Genomic DNA, 22,559 nt, shown 5'->3' with positions numbered 1-22,559 from the left:
GACTCTTCACCTAAGTCTGTTACTCATGTTATTTTCTTTCATCTTGATGGTCCTTATTACATATAAATCAAATGTTACTTAATAATATCTCTAGGCTACATATAACTTGGCTCCAAAATTCTTGGGAAATAAAACCAATTAGTAAAATTATTGTCATTCTTTGTTTCAATAATAAAAAATGAATTGATATTAAAATGAATAGCTTTTCCACCCAAGTTGAACTTTTATATTTAATTGAAAAGTAATATTTTCAACAGAAAGCTTTTTTGAAATATACTAAAACTTGAATATAGTGATTAATTTTAATTTAACAAAAATAAGGTATCACTCCAACAATCTCTTCTTTCCCATTCTCAAAAAGTTCTCCAAGACTTCACCATGTGAATAAAATTGAAACAAAGACATATATATGGTCAAACAACAAAAAAGTCATAAAACAATTATTAAAGATAAGGGTAACAGTTTAAAAGCTATCAGAAATATTTTGTTTCTAAACATCAAAAAAGTTTAAGCTCCCCAAAGACCAGATAAAACTACTTATTCAGTTGGGAGAAACTCAGCCCTGAAACCCTAAAATTATGTTCCATTCAAAATTACTTAGGCTAAATATAAATAAATTTACATGTTCCAGTGAACTGCATATTTAATAATCATACATATAATTCAAAAGTTAAATGATTCAAAGTTCATTTCTAAATATTTTTCTTGAGTATTTAAAAAAACTTAATATATATTTTAATGTCTCTCTTAGGCATTAAAAATAATCAAGTCTATAATTCTAAATATCTTATATATTATGCATAAGATAATTAAGAAGGCCTGTTCTCCTACCCTGAAAAAAATTACATACAATACAAAAATACAACACAACATACTGTTCTCCTTTAGTTCATATTTTTATTAATTTTTGAGGCAACTATTGTTTCATTTTGTTTTGGTGACACCCAGCAGTTGCGAGGGTTTGGATAAAAGGAGGCTACTTCTGGACCAATACTGAGGGAATAATGGTACTGTGGTTTTAGTAACTCAGGGCTCCTGTATGCAAAGCAACTCTAGTCCTTTGAGCTACCTCCACAGGCCTTACTTATTTTCTTGCAATGTAACTGTGAGAATTTTACCAGCCTAGATAATAGAAATAAAGGGTAATGAGGTGCATTTCACTTTCATAATCATTATTTTTCTGCTTCAAAGTTTAACAGGGATCAGACAAAGACGAGAGCAGGAAAGAATTTATCTTACTTCTTCTCCAAATACAAAAATTAATATTCTTTATTATTAATTTGCCAAAACTAAAAACGTGTTGGTTCAAAAAGTCTCCAATTATTATTGCATGCTTTAATCTGTTATTTACATATTTAACTCAATAAATAGGAATCTAAGTTTACCACTAAACAGAACTTGAATCAAAATATGTATCAAACAGTAGCAAAATTCAGTATCTAGATTATTTCCATCTGACCAGGATTTCCTTAAAAGGTCACATCTAATGAAATCAAATATATATATACATAAGAGACATAAATGCATATCTACATGTATATATATGTATTATACTAAGCATAACTGAGCATACATATATATTATATAAAACGTAATTTTATACAGAGCATACTGAATTCTTATATTTATCCCAACAGTCTATAAAACAACCATATAGAAGTTCTGCAAAATCTTGAAACCTTGTCAAATCTGAATCACATTCAATTTAGCTTTTGCATACAGTGTATTCTATTGTAGAATGCAATAACCGGTAGCTCCGTAGAGACAAAAATATTAATTGCCATATTATCCTCCAGGGTATTCTGGATAAATATCAATAGTCTTGAAACATGCAAATGAGAAATTTATTTCCCAATTCATTAAATTCTTTTACATCAATCCATGATCAGCATTTTCATTCTCAGACCAAGGACTAATGTTTCATTATCCTGAGATTCCTGTAATTTTTCTGTAATTGCTTCCTGTAATTTTTCTAAGTTTAGTTCTATTTTCCTGGGTTCTAAAGACTACACAGAGTTTACTTCCCATTGTATTTCTCTTTATTCTGGGAATGGGCAGAGTATAGCAATGATGAGCTGCATGTGTAACTGACCTGTTAAGGTGAACTCAGACGAAGATAAAAAGGAAGATAGTAACTGAAAGAAGGCTACATAACAACAGATGTGAATACTAGTCACACTCTGACACTAATCTGCTATATAATTTTAAAACCATACTATTTTTCTAATCTTACTTATTATAGTATTATTTGAATAAAATACCACCCAAAAACGCGCACACACACGCATACACACACACCCACACACACAAGAATTTATAATATCTTTGCTAGAGAATGTGTTTACAACTTCTCAATATGCTTGCTTCTCCCTCAATTTATTTCTTTTATAGTAATATATACATATATATGTTCATTCAACTAAGTTTTACAAAACATGTGTTTGGAACTGTTTCTGAGGTCATGAACACCTACTCAGCTGGTTAGATTGGTCCTACCTGAAAGATGAGAAGTCTTTACTTCTATTTCTTGAGCCCCTTGCTAGTTACTGAGAGACTTAGAACATGCCTGATCTCCAGCTTCCTCTTTCTTATCTGATTTTCTAAACAGCTTTGAGTCTTCTAGAATATGATTAGACCTTTCACTAGTTTAAAACAAACAAGTTCTTATTTTACTATAAAGTGCTCCTCTATAAAGTACTTAACACACTACAGTTTACTTCTGAGAACTTGAACACATATCATTGAACACTTGAACACAATTTTTAATAACACATATCTTTTATATGCAAAACTCACATGTTTTGGGGAATATATCTGTCCCAAATGTTAATAATGTATCTTCTCCAGATATACTAATCATTAAAAACATTCCAAAACATCATTCAACTTAAAACCTCAGAAGATAAAGGAAAACTATATACATTAAAAATGCTTTTAGAAGGTTCTACAACTAGTCATAATTTTAATCGACATTGAGTGGTATGCATCCTTTCATCAAATAAATATAAATGGAAAAATAAAACCAACTATTAAGTAATTAATGAAAACACATACAATATATACCTACCTCGCGACAGAATACATAAAGAGAAAGTCATTGTCTGGTGAGCCTGGAGTCTTGCTATAGTCTCTATATTTCTTCTGAGTGGTATTTTTTATATCTTTCATTACAGATTCCATTTCTTTACTTAAATTGGTTTCTGACTGAAAAAGATATAAATATAAAAACCTTATATTCATTCTCCAATAACAATCTATTACTGCAATATTTGAGGACACTAGATAATTAAAAAGTTGAAACAGATATACATTAGCTATCAGCTATATTTAATGCACAAAGATATAATAGACAAATATTTTCTCCAGTTGTAGAAAACATTTATCCCAATTCTATATTATGATTAGGAAACTATAATCATCCATGAAATAGCCAACCTATAGTCTAAGCAAATGAATAGGTGTCATAAAAAATATTTCAGAAGTTCCCTGACTTTTATTTTTCAAAGACTAATATCGATGTCTCTTTATGCATTTTTCAACTTATAGCAGTAACAAAAGGAAAAGCAACACACAGATTCTTTCTTTAGTCTTCAACTGAGAAAAGGAATTGCCAGAAAATGAATCATTCTGCTTAGGTTTAAACTATGAATTACTATTTCAAAAGCCAAATATTCATATTCCGTCAGTGTACTGCATAGACTAGATACAACTATCACTTTTTATTTTATTAGGGGTACCATGATTTACAATATGGTTAATATTAGGGTTTCATATACAAAATGGTCCAGCACTGCACCCTCCACCAGAGTGCCCACTTCCTTCCACCACTGTTCTAGTGTCATTCCCCATCCTGCCCCCACCAAACCTCAATCCCCCCCCCCCCATCCCCCTGCCATGATATAGCCATCACTCCTTTGCAGGGACTATATCATAAATCTGTAATGAAAATGAAACATCTAAGTTTATTTTTAAAAAACAAAATTTTACTGGATAAGGAAAGCTCTGGGTTGACTTATACCAATTCACACTTTAAGACAGACTGACACAGTTAATGGTTTAATCAATTATATAATATTTATCTGATACACATGGACACACATGTGTGTTTAAATACAAAATTCCATATACATGAAGCGTGTGTTTACAGGTATTAATATACTGTTGCAAAATTCCTAAATGTTCCTAAGGGATATATTTTTAAATGATTAAATTGTTTTATGTTTCAAAGTACATATGTATAATTTGTTTGACTTCGTTTTAAAATAATTCAACACCCTAAAGATTATAGGATTTCATGACATAGAAGTGTTTATTATAACTACATTCATTTATATTAAGTATAGCCTTTGGTAATAATAGTAATAACTTGTTCTATTACTCTCAATTTGCTTTTAATAACCACAACAGAAGAGGAAAATCTCTAAAAGCAATTTCCCCCAAATGAATTACAATTCAGAGTAGCTTAGAACAAAAATGAAAGCTGGGAAGGAGAGCTGAATTAACTAGGATATTTCTGCCTTACACTGGTGCTTACTGGGAAAGCTCCCGGCCGTCCCTGCAGCTCCTTCACTTCCTTTATGAGATCTTGCATGCTTTTGTTGCTGGGACGTTGCCACAGGTTATTTTCCATACTGCTTCCAGGATAACATGGAAGAACACTGTTAGCAAACTGCCTACAGAGAGGACATGTGAATTCTCCTTTGTCCACTGAGAAGCCCTGAAGAACCTGGTCATTCTAAAAAAGATGAAACAGACAGAGATGATAATATGATATGAAATCTTAAAAGAAAACTTGTTTCACATTCTGTAGTAAATAAATGAACCATATTTTAAAAGTTATCTCATATATATATAATATATTGTGAAAACCTGGAACAAAATCTCTCAATTATACATTACACTTTATCAAATCATTTCTCCTGTATCACTCACACATCAATATTCAGTGTCCACCTCTAGCTGGTTCAAGATCAAGACTATTGCAATATTCTCTGTGGCTCACCTCTGTTAGTGACATCATATCATCCTTTCCCTTCCTTTTTTCTGTCATCCATACCCCACATCACTATACTTTGGTATCTATACAAGTTTTCTCACCATTCCAAGTCATGCTGTCCTCCTATACATTTACCATTGTGTCAGCACCTTGACCTCATCAGCTCCTCTGGCTTTTGACTATACTCAGCACCTGTGTGTCATAATATTCTTGTCGTATTAATGACCCATAACCATCCATATCTGAAAACATTCTAAAACATCTTACAATTTGGTTTCTAAATCCCATCTCCTAAACTCCTACCTGTATGTACCAGCTTATCAAACCTTTCTCAGCCTGCCTACACACCATTCCTTACACACTACTTGAAAATCTTTCAAGCAAACACTTTTCATTCACTGACCCGTATTCTTCTGTAATATATAACCTAATAAAACTTTCATCTGAAATTAATCTGGTGCAAAACTTCTCCAAATCTGTACTCTGAGTGCTGTTAGAGAAAACTGAAATAAGTATTTGCTAAAAATGGTTTCCAATATCAACTAAGCCCTGAGTATTCCCCTAGCATTCTTTCTCCAACAGACTATGAACCACGCTCTCACCTAATTCCAAAATGTTTTCTCCAAAGCACCTCCTAGTCAAGTGTCTTCAGCTATCCTGTCATTCTAGGTATTGAAGTTCCTTCAGAAAGAAGGAAATGTCCTGGAAGCTTCTTCATTTCCTGCCTTCTCCCACCACACATAGCATAAATCCACACAGATAATTAATAAGAGAAGTTCTACCATCTTGAGTTCTTTCTGCTACCTTTCCCTAACTGGTCTCCCAACCATACAAGAACCAGTGTGATCTGTTTACTGTGAGACTTTGTGGCCACCGAAAATTTTTCATGATCACCATCATCTTCTCATTTTCATTCTTCCCCATTACACTCAATATGTACTCTCTCACCAACTCCACAAGGCCCTTCTATATGTACTTCAAAAGTTTAACTTCTCTAAAATGTATCAAAATACACTACAGTGGCTAATCTCTGCCCACTAGCAGTTGCATCACCATCTCCCAAACAGAGGACACGTGCTAGTATACACCTCGTGATAATCCCAACTAAACATCAAATTCTGTTTAAAAAAAAAAGTTTAACTTCTCCATCACCCTAGCAAAGATTAAGTGCAAGATGCCACCATCTCTCAGCTCTAAAATGACAACCACATTGATAATTACTCTCCTGCAATTCGGTATCAATCCTCTGCAGTCAAAACTAGCTTTTCCAGTCTTTTTTGTATCTGTAGACAAGACTGTCTTGCACACCAATGCAGACTGGCAGTTATAAACAAGGCAGCAGACCAGTGGTTTTCAACCCTTCTATAGCTGCAGACCAGCACCTGCCTGTGTTTGGACTGGTGGTTGAAGATCACTGCTCTATACAACTGCCACAGTAACTTCTCTGAGAATGTCATTTCTTTGCTTAAGAAGCTTCAATGAATGGGAAAGAATATTTACCCAATACCCATCTGATAAGGGCTTAATATCCAGGATACACAAAACACTAGTAGAATTGTACCAAACCTCCCCCCAAAAAAAACCCTTCAACCCCATCAAAAAGTGGGGAGAAGAAATAAACAGAAGTTTCCTCAAAAAAAGAAATACAAATGGTCAAAAGGCACATGAAAAAATGCTCCACATTGCTAGCCATCAGGGAGATGCAAACCAAAACAACGATGAGATATCATCTCACACCACAGAGACCGGCACACATTCAAAAGAACAAAAGCAACCAGTGCTGGCATGGATGTGGGAAACAAGGGACACTCTTTCACTGTTGATGAGAATGCCCACTAGTCCAACCTTTCTGGAAAACAATATGGACAGTCCTTCAAAAACTAGCAATTGAGCTTCCATCTGACCCCACAATACCACTTCTGGGAATAGATCCCAAGGATTCAAAAAAGCATAGCAGAAATGACATCTGTACCTTATGTTCATTGCAGCACTGTCCATAATAGCCAAAATCTGGAAACAACCCAAGTGCGCTAGAACAGATGACTGATGACTGGTTAAAGAAACGTTGGTACATCTATACAATGGAATACTATGCAGCTGTCAGGAGAGATGAAGTCATGAACTTTGCTTATAAATGAATAGACATGGAGAGTATCATGCTAAGTGAAATGAGTCAGAAAGAGAGGAAGAGACACAGAAGGACTGCACTCATTTGTGGAGTATGAAACAACATAACATGAGGCTGACTCCTAAGGATAGTAGATACATGGGACAAAGAGACTACTCCACAGCAGGAGCCTGCCTCATGAGCAAAGGGAAGAAGGCGGCTGAAATAGAGAAGGGATCACTAAGAAAATGATGGCTGGAAGAATCGGTCGGGATGAGAGATGTGGGAAGAAAGTAGATAATGGACCAACCATGATGACCTCTCAGTGTCTGTATTGCAAACCATAATGCTCAAAAGCAGAGAGAGATTATGGGAATTGTGTCTGCCATGGAGGCAGGGGGAGGGTGGGGAGTAGGGGTATACCAAGGATATTGGTGGTGGGGAATGTGCACTGGTGGAGGGATGGGTGTTTGATCATTGTGTGATTGTAACCCAAACATGGAAACTTGTAATTATTTCATGGTGATTCAATAAAATTAAAGAAAAAAAAGAAGCTTCAATGGCTTTTAAAATTCTCTAAGGAATCTGTCTCAAGACAAAATTCCTGACATCACAAGATCCCTTACACTATGATCCCAACTTCCATCTCCAGCTTTATGTCACATCCCTAAAGCACTTTACTTCATAAAATATTCTGCACTTGAGAGGAGATGTTCCAATAAGACATCTGTGTAAATCTGATAATACAAGCACTTACTGTGTTTTACTTTCTTTGCCTCAATCAATTTATAGTAAACTTACTGAGGAAAGGAACCATCTAACCCATTGAAGTAGCCCTAATATCACGGTATCTAGAACACTGAAGGCACTGATCAATATTTGTTGAATAAATAATGAACTGAAGCATTAAAATGCAAAGTATGTTATGTTAAAAAAAACAATGTAGCTTATTAATGCTTAACTGGTGGGAGTTAAGCATTAATAAAGTTAAAGCAACAGGCAAGTGCAGAATATAGAATGCATTGAATGCCATTCAGAAAATTAATTTTATCCCATCAGGAAGAAGTCAGTTAAGGAGTTTTAAGTCAAAGACATATATAATAAAATTTACATTTCAGAAAGGTTAATATGATGAATAAATCAGACTTACAGTAAAGAGAATAATAAAGCAATTGAATAGTCAAGATGAAAGATGAAGGCACACATAAAAATTATAAGTAGGAATAATGAAGGCAGATTATAATTGAGAGGAGACAGAATTATCAGAATTTGTGTCTCTATGTGAGAGGGAAGGAATAAAAATGGGGGAAACTAAATGCTTCTAAGTTAAGGAATCTTGGACCACAATTATTTTTTAATTCAATGAAGACCACTTCTAGTGGTATTCAGGGAGACCATGTATGGTGGGGACTGAAACCAGGGCTGCATGTGCTCGCCCACTGAGCCCTATCGCCAGCTCTAGAATACATTTTTAAGAAACTGAGCTAAAAGAAAGACCTAACTCCAGAAGAATTCAATAAGAAACTCTGAATGGCAGACACTTGAGTGTCTTTAGGAACTGAAAAAAAAAAAAAAAAGAGGCTGGGGGAAAAAAATGGAGATATGGAAGGAAGAATTTACTAAAGTAAGTCTCTGCAATGATAAGGAGAAATATTAGAACAAAAAAAATCCCTGAACAGAGGATAATTAATAACACAGAGAGCTGCAAAGTAAGGTAGGGAGAGTTATTTGTCACAGGTAAGTAAAGCAAAGGAGGAATCTAAGATAGTACAAGATACCCATGTTTTCTTCTTGTTGAAATAGGAAGGAAGACAGAATTTGAGAGGAAAGAGGTCTTGGGATTTTAGGAAAGAGTCTGCAATGGGAATGCAATTTTAGAATAGTTTCTGAGAAGAGTAAAAGAAAGAAATAATCAAAGCCAGGCAAATGAACTGATAACATCTATAGTCCATAGTCCTGTCTATGGTATTTATTAAAGCAAACCAAAATTTGTGAGAGTATAGCAGTTCGTTTAGTTTTAGAAATTTTCTTGTAGTTTTGACTGCCTGAATCTAAAATCAAAGACAGAGAATTAAATGACTGGTATTCAGAACAGAACAGCCATTGGACAAGAAAGTGAGGTTAGAAAAGAGATAATGCAGGGCTAGAGTAGGTGTGGCACTTTAAGACAAACAAAGCTGACTTGGCTTCAATCCCTGGCATCCCATATCATTCCCCAAATACAAAGTCAGGAGTAACCCCTGAGTACTGCCTGGGTGTGGCTCCCACAACCCACTAAACAAATAATGCACTAGGAAAAAATGAAAAGAGAGAGCAGCACTAAAGTTCTTGTTGTAAAAAGCAACCGGTACTGGCGAGGATGTGGCAAGAAAGGGCCCCTCCTTCACTGCTGGTGGGAATGCAGACTGGTTCAGTCCTTTGGGAAACAGTATGGACGATTCTCAAAAAATTAGATTGAACTCCCATTTGACCCAGCAATACCACTCCTGGGAATATATCCCAGAGAGGCAAAAAAGTATAGTCGAAGTGACATCTGCACTTATTTGTTCATTGCAGCACTCTTTACAATAGCCAGAATCTGGAAGAAACCTGAGTGTGCAAGAACAGATGACTGGTTAAAGAAACTTTGGTACATCTACACAATGGAGTACTATGTAGCTGTTAGAAAAGATGAAGTCATAAAATTTACATACAAGTGGTACTACCTGGAAAGTATCATGTTAAGCGAAATGAGTCAGAAAGAGAGGGATAGACATAGAAAGATTGCATTCATCTAGGGAACATAAAGTAACAAAATAGGAGACTAACACCCAAGAGTGGCTGAGATTAGTACCAGGAATTTTGCTCAATGGCTTGGAGGCCAGCCACACATGCTAGGGGAAAAGGGACCTCAGGTAGAGAAGGGAGCACCAAATAAAGAGTGTTGGGAGTATCCTCCCAGGATGGGAGAAGCATGCTGAAAGTAGACTATGGACCAAACATGATTGCCACTCAATGCCTCTTTTGCAAACCACAACACCCAAAAGGAGAGAGAGAACAAAGAGGAATGCCCTGCCACAGAGGCATGATGGGATGGGGGAGGATGGGGGGTGGGAGGGATACTGGGATCCGTGGTGGTGGGAAATGGGCACTGGTGGAGGAATGGGTATTTGATCATTGTATAATTGAAACCCAAGCACAAAATTTGTAAGTCTACAACTGTACCTCATGATGTCTAATAAAAAATTTTTTGAAAAAATAAAGAAAAAAAATAAAATAAAATTCTTGTTGTTGGGGCTGGAGTGATAGCACAGAGGGTAAGGCGTTTGCCTTGCACACGGCTGACCCGGGTTCGATCCCCGACATCCCATATGGTGCCCTGAGCACTACCAGGAGTAATTCCTGAGTGGAAAGCCTAGAGTAAACCCTGAGCCTTGCTGGGTGTGACCCAAAAAGGAAAAAATTAATAAAATAAAATTCTTGTTGTCAATGCAAATCACATTAATAAGAACAAAAATCTGGGATTCAAGCAGAGTTCGATCACTGGCACCCCACATGGCCCCCTGAGCCCTGCCAGGAGTGATCCCTGAGTCCACTGCCAGGAATAAGTCCTGCACACTGACAGGTTTGGATGGAAAAAAAAAGGAAGAAGCAGATAAGATGACGATATTATCAAGAGCATGATCTTCAAATTTAATACTTCAAAGAAAGAGTAGCAAAACCTAAAATTATAGCCAAAGACAGAAAAGGTGATGAGAAAAGAAAGGAAGGGGAATTGGGTAACCAGACAGTTCAGGTGGTAGTCAAAATTCACTCAAGATGAATTTGGATTCATTCACAGTTACAATATTTACTATCTGTAAAGATACATAGATCTTTGAAAACATTTCAATCAACTTACCCGTAATGATTCCATGTAAGATTTATGACAATCTATATGCAACGTATGACCACATGTTTGGACATAAACACCTCCTTCCCAGCCAATTGATACTGCTAAGAGACACGAACTCTTAAAAAAAAAAAAAAGACAAAATAAAATTAATTTTTAAAAAGTATAAATGTATTTAAGTATGTTCACATAAGCTCCGCACTAAGTCACTGCTATACTAATATAAGCTTTATTTTTTTGTGGTATAAAACAATGTCTAACACAGCTCTAAGACATCATCTCTAGACTTACAATGACATGATGATTTAGCATTCAAGTATCAAAAAATAAAAAATAGTAATTATTAGTGTTTTCCCATTCCATAGAACATGTATTATTTTCTAAATGTTATATTCTAAATATTATTCATGATACATTATATTGCACTTGACTACAATGCCTCTTCTGTGAGATACTTAATCTGTGTTATCTGATGCTTCCTTCTGAAAATGACTACTTCCCTCTCATTTCCATATCACAACTCTCTTGGTTTCCTTTTTTCTCCACCCCCCCATTTCTTTTGCATAAACCTTTTATCAGAAACCATCAGTGAAAGAACAAAATCAGCTGCTATTCCAGTAAAACTGGAGGCTTTGCTCAACTACAGGTTTCAATGAACAAGAGGGCCATTATTTTTCCTTTACCATCTTTATTGAAGTAATGTGAGTTAAACATCTTTAGAATTCTGATTTCCAGGAAAACACTGATACAAAGATTAACACACACATAGATTACCACTAAACATTAAAGGATTTCACATTTGTGTACAAAGCTCTCTGAGATTAGGACTATGTTGATACCTTGTGACATGGCTTAGCATGAAATAGAGTTAAAGTAAAGTAAAGGCCCTCCCGTTGATCGTCGATTTGCTCGAGTGGGCCCAGTAACGTCTCCATTGGAGACTTTGTTGTTACTGTGTCTGGCATATCGAATACTCTTGGTAGCTTGCCAGGCTCTCTGAGAGGGGCAGAGGAATCGAACTCGGGTCGGCCATGTTGGCCGCTTGTAAGGCGAACGCCCTACCCAGAGTTATCATAATAATACCATGCATTTTCACATACTGGACAGACTGATTAACAATAATCAGTAAAAGTTCCCAAATTTTCCATGAAATTCTCCATTCTATTCTCAAACTTTTATCAAGGCACAATGCTATGGTTTCAGAGTATCAGGCTAACATCTGAGATTAATTCATTACAACTTTTTGCTAAGTAGCTCTAGAAGTTTTAGTTACCAAAAGTCTCAGAGATCAAATAGAACACTGGTAGGATACCAATTTTATAACTCTAGAAACTCTTATTTTAAACTAAACCATTACTCTTTGGGCCTGTTTTCAGGTACCACAATTATTTCAACTCATATTCTAATAATCCAATGCAGATATGTACATTGATATAACAGCGTAAGACCTTTGAACCATCAATTCTTATGAAACATGATAAAACCTTCTTTGGCTTAAGCTTTTTGAATATAAGTCTTCTGAATATAGAACTGATGTAATGCTTTTGAAATGATACTGCAGAGTAGTTTTGTCATGTTAAATGAGATGATTAGTAACGTGTCTAAACTTGGGAGATCATGTTGTACCATGTTCAGTAAGATAAGAATCTAAACTTGTGAGATGACTATAGGAATACAGGTGTATAGATGTATGTATTAAGTCAGAAAGATAATGGATGCAGATATCAGTAGGAAAAAGGAAGGGAATCCTGTTAAAGTGAAGTTGATTTTGAAATGGGTTGAAGGAAAGTTACAGGACAGAATGAATATAAAGGAACGTGTAGAGGATTTGAAGTTGTATTTTAAGGAAAGAACTGATCAAACTGTTATAAGAAACTCTTAAAAATTACATCTGCAGAATTGTTCTAGCACCTTTTAGGTAAGATCTATGGAAAAGATATTAGATGGGTTATCTGGACTCCTGTTACAGTGTTCTTAGATTATGGAATGCTTAAAAAGTTGCAAGAAATCAAGGTTTTTCAACATGGGATTAAAGGAATAAGACATGTTAAACTGTACACTGGGCTCCTGATACAGTGCTCTTAGTAATGGGAAGTTAAGGTTTTCAACATGGGATCGAATGAATTAAATATGATGTTAAATTGTATTTCGCTTTGCACGTGGCTGACCTGGGTTCGATTCCTCCACCCTTCTCGAAGAGCCCGGCAAGCTACCGAGAGTATTTCGCCTGCACGGCAAAGCCTGGCAAGCTACCCGTGATGTATTCGATATGCCAAAAACAGTAACAAGTCTTACAATGAAGACATTACTGGTGCCCGCTCGAGAAAAATCGATGAACAACGGGAGGACAGTGTTACAGTGCTAATGTGATTTAGAGCATGTTAATTATACTTTTCATATACACACTGTTTCTATACCACTTCATCACCAACTTTCCTCTAATATCTCAAGTTATTTGGTTCAGACCTTCTTTTAACACTTGTCTATCTTCACCTGCTCCTTCAATAATAACGACTGGAATGGGAAGGAATGGGAGTGAAGATAGATGGTCGGCAACTACACCACCTCCGCTTTGCTGATGACATTGTTTTAATAACACCAAACATCAGCCAAGCGGCACAAATGCTGGCCAACTTTGACCGTGAGTGTGGAAAGGTAGGACTACAGCTGAATCTTACGAAGACAATGTATGAGAAACAGCCTCGTTCCTGATGCCCCATTCGCTCTCAACGGAATGACCATCTACGAATGCAAAAGCTATGTGTACCTAGGTCGAGAAGTCAACATGACAAATGACCTGGCACCCGAGCTGCGCAGGAGGAAGAGAGCGGCTTGGAACGCCTTCAAGAAGGTCGAAGAAATAACTAAGAGGACGAAGAACCTCCGGCTCCGGGCACATCTCTTTGATTCCACTGTTCTTCCTGCATTAACATATGCCTCAGAGACCTGGGCCCTACGTAAACAGGATGAGAACGCTATTCGGGTCTCCCAAAGAGGAATTGAAAGAGCTATGCTTGGAATATCACATTTCACTCAAATGAGAGAAAGAATCCGGAATTCCGACATCCGTCGACGATCAAGAATCAGGGACGCTGTCTCGTTTGCCAAAGCATCAAAAATCAGATGGGCTGGTCATGTAATGAGATTTAAAGACAACCGCTGGACTAGAGCTGTTACCGACTGGATTCCACGGGACGTCAAAAGACCGCGTGGCCGCCCACCTACCAGATGGTCAGACTTCTTCATCAAGATCATGAATGATCGGTTTGAGGCTCTTCATGTTCCCAGAGCAAACAGATGCCATTGGGCTACACTAGCACTAGACAGGGACAAATGGAGACATTACTGGCGCCCGCTCGAGCAAATCGACGACTAATGGGAAGTTAAGTGATTAAGTGATTACATAATTCTAGAAACATGATTTAGCTTTTGAAAACAATATTTTTGATTTACAAGTCTGTGGAATTCCAGGAGATTAGCTCTATTCTTCTATATGTGTGTATGTGTGTGTGTGGGGGGGGGGGAGTGGGAGGGGGTATAGGAGAAGGAGGGAGAGAGAGAGAGAGGGAGAGAGAGAAAGAGAGAGAGAGATCTCCCCTATATGTAGGAGAGGGGGGAATATAATAATAGGACAACAAATGGTCAAAATTCTTTGAAATTGAAGATTTTGTCCATCCAGCAGAGCTTCCATGCAGGGTGTGAGGGTGGAGGAGTGCAGGCTCTCTGGTGACTGGGTCTGATATGGGAATGATGGATGCATGAGAAGTCCAGTACCTCAATTAAATACTTAAAAAATAAAATTCTCCCTTTTCAAAACTTGTTTCCATTAGTGATTAAACAGTAATTTCAAACTATCCTCCAACTGACATGACAGAAAAAAATGCTCAGCTGCCATCAGAAATCAATGAGATCCCTCCAAAAACAAAAACCAGTGTCAAAAACTTTTCATTTCCCCAATAATTCTTTCATATACGTTGTAGACCCTCAGTTTATTGAGTCACTAAATAAGAAAGCTAAGCATTGTTCTATTTCACACCCTTTCCTTCACACAGTAGTATTTATTCCCAAATTCTGTGTCCTAAATAACTCAGGATTGTGATCTCTCTTCACTCTCACCATACTATTCTCACTATAACATTCACTGTATTATTTGTTATGTTCTAAATTAGAGTTTTTTCCATTGGTTTACTTGATAACCAATTTCTTCTCTCCAATTTAATTTTAAAGAAAATTCTAAAAAATGCCTGAATGATTACAATGGTCAAATATAGCATACAATAAAAAAGGAATCCACATTATTAGCAAATCACACACCCTTATGAAATGTTTTAAAAGTCATTTTCAGGGGACTGGAGCAATAGTACAGCATGTAGGGCACTTGCCTTGTACCAGGAGTAATTCTTGAGTGCAAAGCCAGGAGTAACCCCAGAATACTGCGGGGTGCGGCCAAAAACTGTTACTTTCAGGGCCAGAGAGAAGAGTATAGCAAGTAATGTGCTTGCCCTACATGCACCAACCCAGGTTTAATTCCAGCACTGCACATGGTCCCCAAGTACCTCCTCCAGGAATGATCCCTACAGAGTCAAGAGTAAGCCTGAACAGCCACCAGGCATGGTCCAAAAAGAAAAAATATTTTAAGTTACTTTCCCCTCATCTTTCACTTGTATTTTCAACTTCCTCTTTCTATTAACTCCTTCCCTTCAACCTGTAGAAAGTAATTTTCTTTGAATTTCCATTTGGCTGTTACCAAATATCATTTGGGCCTTAACTTCAGTATCAAGGGTCTGTAGTAGGTAGATAACAAAACCAGAGCAACATTTTGTCCGAGTTAAGGAGTGATGGCACAAGACAAAGGCCTGAGAGTCATTCCAAGTGAACAGACTATTAATCTTATAATGGAAAGAAATTAGTAAATAACAAGATGACCAAATTTCTTTAATAGCAAACAAAACTATTAAATATTAAATATTAAATCAAGACTCTTGATAAGCATCTGGAAGAGGGAAATATTAACACAGTGTAGAATCCTTCTTAGCTGATGTGCAGCCGCACAAACCAAATCCTCACAGCAGGAGAGCTAGCTTCTACTTCGACAAATAAGAAAACAACAGGGGGTCCTCTCATCTCTATTTTATGTTTTGGAGTCCTTTGAAGCAGAACCAGATTTTGGTGCTGGATCATTTAGAATTATTGGTCTTTGGAAATGTTTTATTAAAATGTAATTAGTTTTTCTTTTTAAAAAAAGCAGTTATCTCTTAGGATTAAGAATACTAAGTCAGATGCTGGAGCAATAGCACAGCAGGTAGGGCATTTGCCTTGCATGCGGCCAACCCGGGGTTCAATTCCCAGCATCCCATATGGTCCCCGGAGCACCGCCAGCGGTAATTCCTGAGTGCAGAGCCAGGAATAACCCCTGTGCATCCCTGGGTGTGACACAAAAAGAAAAAAGAAAGAATACTAAGTCATCTATGGAACTGTTAGATGTTTTGTTTTAATCATCTGGGGGTTGGGGAAGGAAGCAGAACAAAACATTCCTTAGTGTAAGACTAATGTGTCAGGAAGACTTCAACTCTGTAAACTATGTGTCCACCACTGTGCACAGTGCTTGTTACTGTATCAGCAGAAACCTCCATGTTTAAAAACATCACGCAGTTAGTGCTGTTTATTCTGTTCATAAAATAAAATGGAAAGGTTATCAAGAGTGATGATACTCAGTAAAAGTAGAACTGGAAGTTCAAACTCAAACCTGATATCAAAATTCAGGTCACTCCTATTTCTTTCTCTCTCTCTCTCTCTCTCTCTCTCTCTCTCTCTCTCTCTCTCTCTCTCTCTCTCTCTCTCTTTGTTTTATATCTCTCTGGTAGTGTCTTATAAAAAACTGGTGGTATTTTATATCTGTTTCTATAAAAAACTGGTAGTATTTTGTATCTGTTTCTATAAAAAAAACTAGTAGTATTTTTTATCTGTTTCTCTCTATCTCATATGAGATATAAAACACTATCAGTTTTAATAGTAAATATACTATTTTAGTTTCCATGTGCTATGTTAGGGATAGAATACCGGTCCTCACACAAAGAGGTATGTGCTTTAATGTTTAATGCTCAGTCACATTCCTGGCCCTTAAGTCATATTTTTTTTAATTTGATTTTAGTCTTCATCTTTACTCATTACCTCTCAAGTAATTTAAAATGATGAAATTAAAATCAGTTTTGTGGTAAGAAAATAAACTGAGAGAAAAACATCTATGAAAGGAAAAGAGCATAATTATGTCATTTTCTTCTAATAGTTAATAGTTAATGATCTCTGATTCACTTTCACTGTCCTCCTATTGTTCATCGATTTGCTAGAGCGGGCCCAATAAAATCTCCATTGTGACATTTGTTACTGTGTTTGGCATATCGAGTACGTCACAGGTAACTTGCCAGGCTTTGCAGTGCAAGTGAGATACTCTCAGTAGCTTGCCAAGCTCTCCAAGAGGGGTGGAGGAATCGAACCTGGGTCAGGTTGGTTGTGTGCAAGGCAAACGCCCTACCTGCTGTGCTATCGCTCTAGCCCACTCTCTGATTAATAAAGTAAAATATATATAAGTACAAAAATATATATAGGCTACAAAATTCCAAAGAACCATCAAGAATAAAGAAATAATCATAAAAGTATATATGTGTTATGCATATACATATACACTTACAAATAAATACATAGGTTTCTTTTCAAATAATCATAATTTCAAGCCCAAGAGACAGTAAAGCAGGTCGTGTGCTTGCCTTCTATATGACAGGCCTGGTGGCAGGCCCACGTTCTATTCCGTGCCCACCAAAAGTGATCCCTGAGCAGAGCCAAGAGTAAGCCCTGAGCACTGCCAGGTGTGGCCTAAAAACAAAAAAACAACCAAAATATAAAATAATCGTAACTTTCTGCTAAGATCTCTAAGATATATGGAAGCATGATCCTCACTAGCTTTATCCAAACGATAGTATAAAAACCTAACTTTGAGTTCTCCCATATGGAAAAATGTAAATATTAAAAATACCAAATCTATAACTCAATTATATTGCAATATAACATAATTATGAAAATGATCAAAATAATGATCAAAAAATAAGTTATACATGTAAAGAAACTCCATCTGATAATCTGCTCAGATGTACTAAATTAGCTTAGAAACTTTTATAACAAAATGCTGTTGGTACTAAATGGTGAATCTTCTAGGACTTTTGGTATCTTAAGTGCTCAGGTACCAGAGTATTCCCTGAGTTGAGAAAAAAAGTCAACCAAATTCATAAAGCCAGAATAGAAGCTAAGAATTAAGTCTGTCCTGACTCTAAAATTTAAAACATCAAACTGATAATTTTAATGTATATCTTTTTTTTTAAAGCTTCATGGCTCTGTATCTCAATTTTTATTTTATTTTGTTTATTTATTTTTTTTGCTTTTTGGGTCACACCAGGCAATGCACAGGGGTTATTCCTGGCTCATGCACTCAGGAATTACTCCTGGCGGTGCTCAAGGGAACATACGGGATGCTGGGAATCGAACCCGGGTCGGCTGCGTGCAAGGCAAACACCCTACCTGCTGTACTATCACTCCAGCCCCCTTAATGTATATCTTAAAGTTAAAAAAAAAAGCAAAATTTTTCATAAATTTTTCAACTATATGAGTTTATAAACAATTATATTCAATCCCCTTGCCCCCTCAAGAAAGAACATTTAAAACAAAGGTGAAACATTTAGAAAGTGAAATTTTTATTTATTAACATTTCTTTTCCTTAAAAGGGTTTTTGGGGGTAGGTGGGTAGAGGTAGTGTCAGGGATCAAACCCCAGGCCTCACACATACAAAGCATGCCTTCTACCATGAGTTACCCTCATCCCAACAATTCCATCTTTTTACTATTCATCTATCAAGTCCTTTTTTAAACATAAATGTTCAGATTCTAAGTCATACATCCGATAGAAGAAAAGCATATAAAACAAAACTCTGGAGGAATGCAGTCATCAATTTCACAAACAAATATACTACTAAGCAAAAAAGTAGACTTACATCTTTAAAATAACGCTGTAGTAATGAAAGCCTCACATCATGAACTGCTGCACATGTATCCCAAGGGTAAATCTGTTCCTCTTCAGTGATAGGCAAATTTTTTGGTTCAGTGTTGTCACGGCATTGCCCCAAAACTACATTAACAACAGAGATAAGTGCTCACTGAATGACCAACATATAGACATATTCATCAATGAAGAGTGAATTACCACAAGCAATACTAAATGGTCTACTATTAGAAAACATTTGATGAACTGAAAAAAAAGAAGTAATGTTCTATTCCTCTTCTGCAGGTATACTTAGCTTCATATATGGTATTAATTTTTTTAAATAACAGGGCCAGAGAGATAGTACAGCAGGTAGGGCACTTGCCTTACATACAGCCAACTCGGGTTCAATCCCCAACATCCCATATGGTCCCCCAAACACCACTAGTTGTGATTCCTGAGTGCAAAAAGCCAGGAATAACCCCTAAGCATTACCAGATATGGCAACAAAACAAAAAACGGTAAACTATATACATGGTTTATATGGGAACGTTTATATGGCTTAAATATATTTTCAATATATTAAATATACTTATAAATATATAAATATATATGTATATTTATAAATATATATGGGAAGGGCAGGACAGGGAGGGAGAATGGGAATACTCAAACTGTGTCCTGAAAAAAAAAAAAACATAAAAACTAAGTCTGCAGTGGTAATGAATCTCATTTATAAATGTGTTACTTCTCACTAGACAGAAACATCTCCTTGGAGAAAAAGTTGAATACAGGTTAGAGAAAAGTACAAGTGTAATAAAGAGCAAGAAAGAATAAACACTAATGAGGCAGGTCATTAGGATGTAAAGAACTTCTGCTAAATGTAAGTCCTAAAAAGAAAAATGATGACAACAAAAACAATCATAGATTCAGGCAAAAAAAAAAAATGAAGTTAATCACAGCTGAAGAATGACAGGGACGGGGTCTCTTCTATATGGTTAAAATTTCCCGTATCAAATGCAAAAAGAAAATGAGACAGAGAAAAATAATAAAAATTGAGAAAAAGACAGACTGGATCAGAGAGATAGCTCAAAGAAATAAGAGCCAGGTTTGCATGCAGGACCTATATTCAATCCCCAGCACCACTGGGAGTAAACCCAATCACAAAGTCAGAGTTGCCCCAGACCCATCACTACAGCCCCCAAAACAAAAACAAGCACACTGTAGTAGGTAGGAAGAGGTCAATGGGTAAGTAAAGGGGTAAAAAGGAAATAGCCAGAGATTTCTGAATGATGCGTGGGGATCTTTTTTGGTGGCAACAATGACCATCTTTCTTCCCCTTTTCTCCCATGCTGTAGTACTAGATGACCTGGGTCCCCACACTGGACCACACAGTACTGTAACACTCTACGCATGAAAACCCATCTTTAACAGTACTGTAAAGCAGAGTGCCTAAGATAAAATTTTAAAAATAGGGGCTGGAGCTACAGTACAGTGGGTAGGGCGTTTGCCTTGCATATGGTCGACCCGGGCTCAATTCCCAGAATCCCACATGGTCCCCTGAGCACCGCCAGGGATAATTCCTGAGTGCAAAGCCAGGAGTAACCCGTGTACTGCCAGGTATGACCAAAAAAGCACACACACAAAAAAAATTTTTAAATAACAAAGAATGTCTAGTAACTAAAGAAATGAGGGCAAAGCTATCTCCTTATGTAACTAAAACACTTTAATTATATAGAATAATATATAATGGAAATATTTAAGTTTGCAATACTTCTGGACTTAAATGCGTCCAGATTTTAGTGTCATACCCAGCAGTGCTCAGGGGCTATTTCCGATTCTACGCAGTGGATGAGGGGAGGGTGCTGGGTATGTGTGCATTAGTCCAGCATTGCTTGAGGTACCATATGCTATAATAAAAAGAGACCTTTCTTTTAAGAATTTCTTACAACACTCATGTCCAAAAAATAAGATTAACCCATATACCAGGGCACAAGATAGTATTCCACGCCCGTTCGATTCCCAGCACCACAGAGTCCCTGAACCTCCTGAATATCACCTGGGAGCCTCTATCCCCACACATACCTTTGCTATATAGATCTAAATCGATCCCTGTTATTTAAATCTATGCAGTGTTACCTATATTTATTGAACTATTTGGGATAAGCTTTTGTCTTTAAAATGTTCCCCCACTGAATGGGATCAGAGTGGTAGTATACCAGGTAAGGAACTTGCCTTGCATTCAACCAACCCAGATTCATTCCCTGACACTATTTACAGTCCCCCAAGCCCAATCAGGAGTGCTCCCTGAGCATAGAGTCAGGAGTTACCTTGAGCAGAGCCAGGTGTGGCCCCCAAATCAAAATTTTTTAACTGAAAAAATGTACTTAACTACATGGAAAGTATCATGCTAAGCGAAATGAGTCAGAAAGAGAGGGACAGACATAGAAAGATTGCATTCATCTGGGGAACATAAAGTAACAAAATAGGAGACCAACACCCAAGAATAGTCGAGATAAATACCAGGAGGGTTACTCCATGGTTTGGAGGCCAGCTGCACACTGTAGGGGTAAAGGCAGCTCAGATCGAGAAGGGAGCACCAAATAAAGGGCAGTGGGAAGATCTGCCCAGGATGGGAGATACATGCTGAAAGCAGACTATAGACGGAATATGATTGCCACTCAATTCCTCTTTTGCAAACCACAGCACCCAAAAGGAGAGAACAAAAGGGAGTATCCTGCCACAGAGGCAAGGTGGGATGGGGGGTGGGGGGACGAGGGGTGGGAGAGATACTGGGATTAGTGGTGGTGGAGAATGGGCACTGGTGGAGGGATGGGTACTTGATCATTGTATAACTGAAACCCAAGCACAAAAATTTGTAAATCTACAACTGTACTTCATGGTGTTTCACTAACAAAAATTTTAAAAACAAAATGTAAATAATGGAGAATGGGCACTGGTGGAGGGATGGGTACTGGATCATTGTATAACTGAAACCCAAGCGCAAAAATTTGTAAGTCTACAACTGTACCTCATGGTGTTTCACTAATAAAAATTTTAAAAAAAAACCATACTGAAAAATAAAATGTTCTGGGGGATATGGTGCTGCTAGCAGGTCAATCTGTACCTGAGAGGCAAGTGCATCAACAGCCTGATGGCACCTTCAGACTTTCACATACCCCAAAATTGTTGCTGTGCCTTTAGCCAGACCCCAAAAACTTGGGGCAAAGTTTACCAAGAAAGTAAACGGCCAAAAGTTATGTACGTGGGAGACACACCCAAAAACCACCTCAGGCTCAGCTATAATTGGAGGCATGGCCTCTCTGGTTCCTGATAGAACTGCTTAATAGCCATGATCCCAGAGACTCAGAAAGAAATCTAGAAAACCAAAGGCTTTTGGCAGAAATGCTTCCGGTCCCTGCAGTAGGTTACTGGCGCTGGGCCAACCCAGGTGGGAATAGGTTTCGTGCCTTGGCCTGTTCCCCACGGTGGCCCGGTGGCTGCCATTCTCCAGAGGCCACTGGACAGTCAGGTTTGGGCACGCAATGACGAGACACGCG

The 22,559-nt window shown here is 37.2% G+C and overlaps 1 protein-coding gene across 2 annotated transcripts in view; it reads right to left on the bottom strand.

Annotated features, from left to right (window-relative positions):
* UBR3 (ubiquitin protein ligase E3 component n-recognin 3) overlaps window positions 1-22,559 on the bottom strand; it is a 178,775-nt gene that overhangs the window by 41,082 nt on the left and 115,134 nt on the right. Inside the window, exons 26-29 of one of the 2 annotated variants that reach the window (XM_056110292.1) lie at window positions 19,013-19,146; window positions 10,984-11,094; window positions 4,523-4,735; window positions 3,068-3,204 (exon numbers count right to left, since the gene is read on the bottom strand). In XM_056110292.1, coding sequence (XP_055966267.1) covers window positions 3,068-3,204; window positions 4,523-4,735; window positions 10,984-11,094; window positions 19,013-19,146 — 595 coding nt within the window. The remainder of the gene's footprint in view (window positions 1-3,067; window positions 3,205-4,522; window positions 4,736-10,983; window positions 11,095-19,012; window positions 19,147-22,559) is intronic. The other variant, XM_056110293.1, reaches the window with a different exon arrangement.

Source organism: Sorex fumeus, unplaced genomic scaffold, assembly GCF_029834395.1.
Source record: "Sorex fumeus unplaced genomic scaffold, SorFum_2.1 ptg000009l, whole genome shotgun sequence".
NCBI classification, from domain to species: Eukaryota; Metazoa; Chordata; class Mammalia; order Eulipotyphla; family Soricidae; genus Sorex; species Sorex fumeus.
Note: the sequence above shows the minus strand (reverse complement) of the source record. Positions and strands in the feature narration are given on the sequence as shown.